Here is a 10,288-nt window from a genome sequence, read left to right as displayed (position 1 = left end):
GCACCGCCTCTCGTCCCGTCGCCGCCCCGCCTCTTGCCCCGTCGCCGCCCCGCCTCGGTTCGCTGCCCCACCTCGGTTCGTTCTGCCTCGGTTCGTTGCAACGGTGCCTCCAATCGCCGGACAGGCCCTCTCCTGAGCCTCGTTGCAGCGGTGCAACATGGACTTATAAGTCTCGGGACTTATAAGTCCCTGTAAACAAACAGGTAGGAACTTATGACTTATAAGTTGGGACTTAAAAAAGTCATAGGACTTATGAAACAAACAGGGCCATAGACACTTCTTTCCTCTCAAAACTCTTTTCTCTTTCACTCTCAAAGAGTGCAGGATATGTGCTGAAAACGATCGCTGGACTGAAGAGAGTGCAGGATCAGTGCTATGCCCATCAACCTGGGGTCCGGCTGCGCGACAAGCGAAGCCCCAAGCCGACGACCGGTCCATGCCCCGGGCTTGGCCGTATCTTTCCGTCAGACGAAAGCCAAGCTGCGTGCGTGTGGTGTTCGGCTGGATGCGTCCATGCGTGCCTCTCTTTTCCCGAAAAAGAGAAAATGTTTCCATTTCCCGTTCCCATGTCCCGTCTTCTCCTTATCTCGTGCTTATCTTGGCGAGCCCGCATATATACATGGAAAAAGGAATCGCGGGCAGGTTGGCACTTTCCACTCCTGTATTCACGCGGGATTCCCGGCCTTTTAACCTAGCATAGCACAGGGCACGCACAGCGCAGGTACCAGGTCCTATGGCCGTAGGAGCACCCAGGGCTACGGATCACATGCCGGATTTCGCCATTGTCGCTTCCTTTCCAGGGAAGGAAAAGGCATCCCAAAACGAGCAGGGGAATCACCGGACGCGCGCCCCTAATCACGGCCACGATGCCAAATATGCGTATGGGGTATGGTAACCCCGGCTGGATCGAACGGAAAGAGTTGATGGCACGGTGCTTGCGGTTGCAGAGGGGGACGCGGTGCACCGTGCTTGGGGTGGGTCGGTGTTGCGGGGTGGAGGCGGGGCAGGCAAAAGCGCCGGTTGGGGTCGAGCTTTGCCTCACCGGCACGCAAGCTCCCTCCCATCCGTGTGGTGTGACCCCGCGTTCCCCTCCCTGCAAACCCGGGCTCGGGCTCGCGCACGCAGCCACCACCCCCACCCCCACCCTGACCGACCGTCTCCTCCCATTCCTGCACCTCACCTCGCCTCCTCGCCCTTTTTCTCGCCTACTACTGCCGAGTGCACCCCTACTACTGACTGAACCCCCTTCGGCGCTTCCCTCCACTTCCCCGGCGACCGGTGGCGCCAGGACCGACGGAGCAGGCGAGGGTTCCGGTCTGCTCCTCCTCTGCTGCCCCCGATTCCGTCCTGCTCTGCTCTCTTCTCCTCCTTGATTGTGCTGGTTTGCTCGCTTCTTTCTTCAGTACCTCGCGATGGTTCTCTACTCTTCTCTTTTGATTGATTGTGCGATCTGGGGAGGAGGGAGGGATGCCCCCGAGATCCTGCAATCTTTCGTTTTCTTTCTGGCCTTGTGGAGTTATTATCATGATGCGATGATACTCTTTGCCCCCATAATGCTTTTCCCCCCTCTCTCCTGCGGTGTGATGTTCTTGCGTGCTTTGTCTCGTTTTGTCTGTTGCTGGGTTTGGTCGTGTCGTGGGTCCATTGGCCCGACCATGGCGTCACTCCTGCACTGATTGGAGTGCCTGGGTTTTGTATTGTACTACTACATAAACAACTCACTGGGGCCGACGAACATGAGTTCTTCTTAATTAAAGGGAAAAGGGGAACAAGAAATCAACCAAGTGGGGAAAAAAGTTCCTCCTGTCCAAGATTATCATGTTCTTCACTTTCATGCATATGTCGTTCATGCGCATGCCTTGATTTACCTCTGTTATCCGCCTAATTGCGTCATCTTTCTTTCTAGCTGTTGGTTCCAAATCCAATGGCGTTTCATGCTTTTCAGGTGCCATCTCTGTGGGCGGATTAGATTAGAAGATGGTTCTCAAGAAGCTGCTTCAACTCTTTGGAGTTGGCAAGAAAAAGAAGAAGAATTCCAACAAGAAAGGTGATGATGTACCTTCAATAGTTAACTTGGTTGTTTTGTCAGTCGGGGGTGCATCACATGATCACTGGATGCTCCTTGCCCTCTTTAAAACAATAACCATGTTTCCTTTTTTGGATAATGATGATGCATGTGTGTGTTCTTGATGAAACTGCATACCAATGGGACAGTCGTAATTTGTTGGAATAACAGAATAATTAGAGGCTGTTGAATGGTCCAGATAGTTATGTCAGGATGTTTTATACACTTATTTGTCTTGATTGTGTTGGAGCTACTGAAGTACGATATCATCGATAGAATCTGAATGCTACTGTATTTTAGTTGGATATAAACTGGCATATGAATGCATGTCTGTGATGATCAACGATGTTTTGGAGTTTGTTATATCAAACCAATTATTTGTTGGAAAAACATTTTATAGAACTTGTTATTTCCCTGAATGTTCTAATGAATGGTTCTATTTATGCAGGCAAGTCCATAGACCCTCTTTGGCAAGGTAGCTTCGGATGACCAATGTTAATTTTTGAAATGTTCTGTTTGTTCCTCCTGATTGGTTTTTTATTTTTACTTTAAATGGCATCTGATAGTATCTGAGAAATATCTATTACAATTTATTTTTCACTTGCAGTACTGATTACAGCCCTCAAATGGGTATCTGAGTTGTGACTCTTTACTATAAAATACTTATGCCATTCTTACTACATGCAAAAGAAGATGCGCAATGCAGCTACTTCAGTGGTTGTACTTCCATTATCTGAAAAAAAATGCAGCCTCTTAGAAATATAGGAGTCTGTATCACTGGTTTAAGGAAGCAATTAGTTTAGTCTCTGTGTAAACAAGGGCTGGATGTCAGGGATATACTACATGTATGGTGTTCGTGCTTGAGGGAATTACAACTATTAGCTTAATGTTATGTAGATTTTACATTGTACCATTCCTTTAAAATGGCATCCTGCTTTCACTGAATTTAACATGACAATTAGCTGGCTTTCATTAGGAATGGGAGCAGGCATTAATGAAATGGCAGTAACCTGTCGTTGAACTCGTGAAGATTTCAGACCAATTTTAATGAAACCTTGATGTTAGGGCTCCCAGCAAAGAAATACTTTACTTTGCAATTGGCAGGGATAGCACCATTAAGAAAGCTGATAACCAGCTACTGGTAATTTTTGGCGTGTGCCTTTTATCCTTGATGATGGGCAATCCATGTGATGGAGGAACCACATAGGCATTGTTGCTTTGCTCCCCAACAAGATGAGTGATCTTGGCTGCATTAGATGGGATCCCATCCTGTACAGGCTTGTTCTTCTTCCAAATTAAAATGCCGTAGTTGCTAGTGCCTGTTGGAGTTTCTCCCCCTCTGTATCTGTCCTAAACTCTAAAAGTATGTACATATGTGGTGATAACATTCATACTTAGGTCATAATCTTCTGGATTCAGGTGCTAGTGCTGCTCCACACTCCACTGTAAATGTCCTTGCAAGTAACATTCTTTTGGATCCCTGTTCAAGTGGGTCTGGTAATGTGCTGTCACTGCAAAAACATGAACCTGAATGTTCAAGTAACATCTCATCGATGATAAAGGCAGCAGATGGATCTGAAAATGAGGATCACAAGTTATTTAACCAATTTGACGTTGTTCAAGATTACTCTGACCACCACTATGCAAAGACCTCACCAGGGAAGGTATGCTATGTCCTTTTTTGAACTCTATCTCTATTAGGTTTAACTGTGAATTAATTTCCTGCCACCAATATATGAGCAGATGAGCAAAGATTGGACGAAAACAATCCAAAATGAATGGAAGCTTCTACAGAGAGATCTACCTGGTCGGTACATATATTTCTTTATGATGAAATCAATTATATATTTTTTATCATCGAACTATCATGACATTGACGGTGAATACCGAAAGCATCCAAAGGTCCTTTATTATTGTCATCAAACTGTTGTTTGTGCTGATTATATCTTATTAATTTTACCTGCTAAATATAGTATGCTAAATATTTGTTGACTTCAACGTAGTATCATATTCACAACACCGTATCTGAACTTTATTAGGATATGCTCATTGATTCTTCTAACTTGATTGAGTTGTGCGTGCTTTTACTAAAAAATTCCTTGGTGCCATTTTTGTATGTACTCCCTCTGTAAAGAAATATAAGAGTGTTTAGATCACTAAAATAGTGATCCAAACGCTCTTATATTTCTTTGTGGAGTTCCCGCAAAAAAAAAATATTTCTTTGTGGAGGGAGTACTAATTCCCCCCCCCCCCCAGTCTGTAACTATAGAAACTTTAATGAATGCTACTATTGTTTCCATATAGTCATCGTTCTCTGCATTTCTTGGCTCTTTTCTGGCAACATCTTGTATGTACGCCGGGATTTAGGTGCACTCCTGCAATAATCCCCTATTGCAACAATTAAAAAACTCATGATTATTTTAGAACTCCTTTCCTATCATATTGGATATACCGTGTCAGATAGTATCATTCGATACTTGGAGAAGAACAGGAAAAATGAAAAAAAAAATAGCAACTGTCAAATTAGGTTGGCATATCACTAAGGCTAACCTAATGTGTCAGCGACTCATGCCATATTTGCACTGCAGTCTTTCTTTCAGAGGATTTACACCTGAAATCAGTTTTTAATTAATAAAAACGTGGGTCTCAATTTGGTTTCAAATTATGCAGGATCTATATATGTTAGAGTTTATGAGGACAGGATTGATCTGCTAAGGGCTGCTATTGTTGGGCCTTCTGGAACTCCATATCATGACGGTCTTTTCTTCTTTGATGTTTGTTTTCCTCCTGAGTACCCGCGATGTCCACCGGTATGTTGGCACTTCACACCCACCTTCCCCTTCTTTTTCAACTTTATCACGACAAATGCAATCTCTTTACAATTACCTATACAATATGTACAGAAAGTGTACTACCATTCAGGTGGGCTTCGACTAAATCCAAACCTGTATGAGAGTGGAAAGGTGTGCCTTAGCCTGCTGAACACTTGGTGGGGTTCTGGATGTGAGAAGTGGAGCAAGTCGAATTCCACCATGCTTCAGGTGTTGATCTCCATCCAGGGCCTTGTGTTGAATGATAAACCATACTTTAATGAGCCAGGCTACAAAAACACGGTTAATACACCTCTTGGTGAAAAGCATTCCATGGCATATAATCAGACTGCGTTTGTACTATCCTGCAAGACTATGTTGTATTCACTTCGGAAGCCTCCAAAGGTAATTACAGAACCCTCATTTCTTGCCATGGTAAAAAGATGTCTTGGTTACTCCTCATGGCCTAAAAGAAGATTCTCAGTTGCCATGGTTACAAAATTGCTGATACCCATCCTGAAAATAAACTGCATAGATGCATATTGGGTTAGAATAAGCTCCTACGATACATAAGTAAATCAAATCATTTGTGTTTTCATTTTTTACGATAAATATGGAAGCATAAATTCTCTTTATTCTGAACAATTTGAGAAACAATGACAGATTACTGGGACACCCTAATAGCTGAATTTTGTTTTTGTTGTAACAATTGTACCTGCCATCTCCTTGATTCCTTTTTAGCTGTGATAAGTCAGCTCTGTGAAGTTAGACAATCTGCACCTATAGAGAGAGGAGTTGTTTCTTGTGAGTTGTGACATGAAATTACCAACTTCAAATTTTCCACATCTTCGTAACATTTTATATTTTTATTTATGGAATGTTGAACAAATAGAGCAAGAAAAATGAGTTTCTGAAATATCACCACCATTGTGCACCAGTATTTTCTAAAGAAAACCGAGGTCCCATCCCAAGTGGAACTGGTTTGTATCACATAGCAAAAAATACATCCTTCAGATTTGTACCACGCGTGCATTGTTCTTCATGCCACTGAATTCATTCTTACAAGCGTTTCACCTGCTGCAGCATTTTGAGACCCTTGTGGTGCACCATTTCCACGAGCGGGAGCGTGCCATCCTGGACGCATGCAGCGCATACGCGTCTGGCATTATCGTCGGATCATCGGTCAGGGATGGCGCGAAGTACGCCTGCGATAAGTGCTTTGCCGGTTTCAAGAAGTCCCTGGTTGCACACACCGAACTTCTCGCAAAGGAGTTGGCTAAGAACAGAGCTCAAGCGCTGGAACTGAAGGGAGACACGCCAGCTGCAGATGGGATCGCGTCTACCAGCTTGGGCCAGACCTGACCATTGCCAAATTCACCTACTTAGGGAGTAACTCGGTACAAAAAGGGTGTGTAAATCACAATCCACACGAAAGGCATGGAAGAAGTCTAGGGGTGATGGTATGACTGTAGATGAATTGGTTGTAGTTTGGTAATTGCCGTTTCTGGAAGATGAAATTTCGCCACGTTATATGTCTACCTCACTTTGTGGTTTTATACATGCTTGGTGCATGACGTGTTGATAGCTTCAGTGACTCTGGAAGTGTGAATAGAACTATGTGCCACTTTGATGACCACTAGCAAAATAAAAACAAGGAAGCAAAACAGAAGGATATTGCAAAACTTCAGGCATGTGCACAATCTTCAGCTTTCAGGTTGGAAAGATTTAATCAGACATGTTTCCATCTAATCTAACTGTAAAAGAATGTCTGCATCTCACAGAACTTGATGGTTCAATTAGCAGCCGTTAGCAAATGAGACATCTCAGCAGGTATATAACGGAAATCACCGCAGTACAGTACAGGAGGGTTTACAGTGATATACGAGCCCGGGGTATCTGTATCTGTATCTATGGTGTCCAGTAGTCCTACAAGCACTCAGAAAACCCGATGCAGTTCTAGAAATACTCGAACTGGCCGGAGGCCGTCTTGGCTGCCGCGACAGCGCCAGCCGATAAGCTGCTCGGAACGGTGCCAAGGCCACGCTCTGCCTTCTTCTCCTTGCCTAGGTACTGCCTGAAGTCGACGGGGTCCGGCACCGACGGCGGGTGCGCGCTCCGGACAAGCGCCCAGTTCACGCCCTCGAAGAACGGGTGCTGCTTGATCTCGGTGGCGCCCCTCTTGGTCGCGATCCTCTTCTGGGGGTCCTTGGTGAGCAGCCCCCGGATGAGGTCCCGCGCGACGTTGCTCACCGGCGGGCTCTCGGGGAACCGCAGCGGCTGCTCCACCACGTTGCTCAGCGTGGCGCGGTTGCCGTTCCCCTTGAAGGGCGTCATGCCGTGCAGCAGCTCGTAGAGGAAGATGCCGAAGGTCCACCAGTCCACCGCGCTGCCGTGGCCCTCCCCTCGGATGATCTCCGGCGCCAGGTACTCGTGGGTGCCCACGAACGACATGGACCGGGCGTCCGTCGGCTCCGCGTTGAACTCCATGGTCTGGAGCCCGTGGAGGCTGAGGTCCGACTTGGTCTTGTTGCGGTTCCTCTTGCTCATGCTCATGCTCAGCATCCGCGGGAAGAACGTCGACGGCTGGATGCACCCGTTGCTCACGCCCTCCGTGTTGGTCAGCCCTTTCTCGATGCCGTTGGGGCCTGCGTGCACCGACGACGACTTGACGAGCATCGGGCTCACCGAGCACCGCAGCGACAGGTCGAAGTCGGACAGCATGATGTGCCCCCCGTCTCGGACGAGCACGTTCTCCGGCTTGAGGTCTCGGTACACAATGCCTAGCATGTGGAGGTACTCCAGTGCCAGCAACACCTCAGAGGCATAAAATCTACTAGGCAGAAACAATCAAGGGAAAGAGAATTATGATGAGCAATCGAGTACCAATAACAAGGTAGTACTAAACACAGTAATCTGAAGTGAACCAACCTGGCTGCATGCTCGGAGAAGTGCTTGTGCAGCTGCTTCTGCCGAAGCGAATGGAGATTACCGCCGCAGCAATACTCCATGACAAGGCAGTAGAACTTGTCGGTCTCGAAATGAGTGTACAGCGTGGGCAGAAAAGGGTGATCGAGAAGGCCGAGTATCTCCCTCTCCGTTTGCGCCCTGATCAGCTTGTTCCTGCTGATGAGCGACTCCTTGTCCATCACCTTCATCGCGAAGAACGTGTCCGTGCCCCTGAGCTCCACAAGGTAAACACTGCCAATGTCTCCGTATCCAAGGCGCTTCAGAAGTCTAAAGTGGACTAGGCTGAGAGGGGAGTCCCTGGAGCTGGCCAACTGGACGGCCTCCCATCGGCAGTCCCCTCCGGTGTGATGCTTGACATGGCCGGACATGCAGCTATCCAAGCTGTTACTTCTTGGACTGTCAGCGCTACCTTGACGAATGGTTAGACCGGAATCACTAAGTTTCTCTTGTGTATTACTGTTCATGCCTCTGGATGCTGCTTTTGTTGGTGTCAGCACAGGGCTCTCCGCAGGATTAACAAGGCGTTTTGTCATGTGGTTTGGGTTTCCTTTGTCAGCAAAATCTTCTTTCTTGGGACGTGGTTTCTTATCCGAAGGGATCTGCGAGTGTGCAGCCTGTTTGGATGCTGTGGATGGATTGGCTGAGACACCCGGTTGATTCCGGTCTACGGCGCCATTGAACGCTGTATTTTCACGAGTGCTGAAGTCCATTGGGATCTGCGAGTGTGCAGCTGGTTTGGATGCTGTGGATGGATTGGCAGACACACCTGATTGATTCCGGTCTAAGGTGCCATTGAACGCGGTATTTCCACGGGTGTTAAAATCCATTTTGTCATTCGCGGTGTCCAGTTTGTTGTATGACCTGGAGTTCATCTGAAACTTCACAAAATAGTTCATTATTACAGTAAGAATGTGCAATAGTAGAACCATTTAACTCTAGAAATAGAATATGGAAGACCAAATAGTGCATTACAATTCCAAACAAAACAACAACTTCACAATGATCATGATCACTAGGCATTAATCAACTTCCCAGGAAGAAACAAAAAAACTGAAGAACTTTTCTGCTGTCATAACCATTGCTCTAATTCTGTATTCCTGGGTAAAGCCTTCTCATATGATACATCATTTTAAAGACATAATACGTTGTTTTAGACCGACAATGTCTAAGTGATAATAATGCATTAACCAATAATAATGAATTTGTAGAAGAATGAAAATACAATTGTATTGATCATTAATTCCAAATGCTTATATTGACACTGTTGCCTTAATAAGCTAGCTGTATACAAATGGACACTGTTACTTTAATAAGTTGAGTATACATCACAGTCCTGAAACTATCACATATGCCATTTTAAAATAAATTCAGTACATAAGTATGCATATCCATGAACATGCAAGAAGAGTAATTTAGAGGTAGAACATGCACATACAGACCAGTCAACTATATGAAGTCATGTAGTATCTCCTAGACTCCTAGCTCAGAAGTTACATATTTGCCTGTCATGGCATTACATAACTGTCACGGACAGGCATACATATGTAGAATACGATTATAAAATCCATGATCCGTTATCTGAAGGTGTTTAAGTAGCAAAATTGGCCTAGCTGGGAACTGTATGCAGTAAACCCCTTTTGACTTTCTCTGAACATAACAACGCTGTGTTAAACTAGCACGTGACATGTGAGCGTGCCTGATCATGTATGCAAGCACCCAACAATGGCAAAGGAACATATTCAAAACAAATCAAATTGAAGCGCCGAACCAAGCAGACATGTATTTCACACCTTGCATTTTGCAAGGCATCGAATTAAAAAAACTCTGGTTTAATCCGGAATGTATTGATCTATCTAGCACATTGGAACAGGGTAGCAGGGGTGGCTGATCGGCGGGGGAAGAGGCACAAACAAACCTAGAGACGATGGATCAGGTGAGGCGGACCAAGCCTCGGCGGCCCCCGCAAACGCCACGGCAAGGCACCGTCTGGAAAGGGGACAGACGGACGCGAGGTCACCCTCCCATGGGCGGGGAGGCGGCGACGGTGGAGGTGGTTGTTTCGCGGGGAGGCGACGGGGCGTGGAGGAGGCTGGGGCGGGACGGGGAAGGCGCGCGGGAATGGGTGGAGAGGAGGCATTGCTAAATTTAAGAAGGAGCACGCGCAGGCGCGGCGGAAGTGGGAGGGGGAGGCGGTGGGGAGAGGAGGAGGAAGGGGTCGAAAGAGGTGACGGCCGGGGCGGTGTTTCCCATGGCAAGGCCGGACTGTGGAAGACGAGCCGGCATTTGGAACCGTGTGATTGCGTGATTTTGAGGTTTGGAAATAACTGGGAACACGACATGTCTCAATTTTTTTTTTGTTTTTTCAAAGGGAAACGTTTCCCCACGGTGCACCGGCCGAGCGTTTCGGCCGGTCCCGTGCACGCAGCTCGATTGGGTAGCCATCCAG

The 10,288-nt window shown here is 46.5% G+C and overlaps 2 protein-coding genes across 4 annotated transcripts; one reads left to right on the top strand and one right to left on the bottom strand.

The window, feature by feature from the left end:
- Positions 1 to 1,133: 1,133 nt before the first annotated feature.
- LOC119275573 (putative ubiquitin-conjugating enzyme E2 38) lies at positions 1,134 to 6,508 on the top strand. 2 transcript variants are annotated; one of them, XM_037556442.1, is made up of 8 exons: positions 1,134 to 1,314; positions 1,946 to 2,047; positions 2,514 to 2,540; positions 3,485 to 3,729; positions 3,809 to 3,872; positions 4,736 to 4,875; positions 4,969 to 5,280; positions 5,959 to 6,508. In XM_037556442.1, exons 2-8 carry the CDS (start codon positions 1,978 to 1,980, stop codon positions 6,235 to 6,237), a joined length of 1,137 nt encoding a protein of 378 aa, XP_037412339.1. In that variant the 5' UTR covers positions 1,134 to 1,314; positions 1,946 to 1,977; the 3' UTR covers positions 6,238 to 6,508. The 2 variants fall into 2 exon arrangements, with proteins under 2 accessions (XP_037412339.1, XP_037412338.1); XM_037556441.1 differs by having other exon boundaries at positions 1,907 to 2,047.
- Positions 6,509 to 6,650: 142 nt separating this feature from the next.
- On the bottom strand, positions 6,651 to 10,057 carry LOC119275571 (serine/threonine-protein kinase RHS3-like). 2 transcript variants are annotated; one of them, XM_037556439.1, is made up of 3 exons: positions 9,758 to 10,057; positions 7,804 to 8,720; positions 6,651 to 7,705 (listed from the first exon to the last, which is right to left on the bottom strand). In XM_037556439.1, the coding sequence occupies exons 2-3, from the start codon at positions 8,712 to 8,714 to the stop codon at positions 6,832 to 6,834; spliced, it is 1,785 nt and encodes a 594-aa protein (XP_037412336.1). In that variant the 5' UTR covers positions 8,715 to 8,720; positions 9,758 to 10,057; the 3' UTR covers positions 6,651 to 6,831. The 2 variants fall into 2 exon arrangements, with proteins under 2 accessions (XP_037412336.1, XP_037412337.1); XM_037556440.1 differs by having other exon boundaries at positions 7,804 to 8,714.
- Between the last annotated feature and the right edge of the window lie 231 nt (positions 10,058 to 10,288).

Source organism: Triticum dicoccoides, chromosome 3B (assembly GCF_002162155.2).
Source record: "Triticum dicoccoides isolate Atlit2015 ecotype Zavitan chromosome 3B, WEW_v2.0, whole genome shotgun sequence".
In the NCBI taxonomy this organism is placed as follows: domain Eukaryota; kingdom Viridiplantae; phylum Streptophyta; class Magnoliopsida; order Poales; family Poaceae; genus Triticum; species Triticum dicoccoides.
This window is presented reverse-complemented; position numbering and strand designations above follow the sequence as displayed.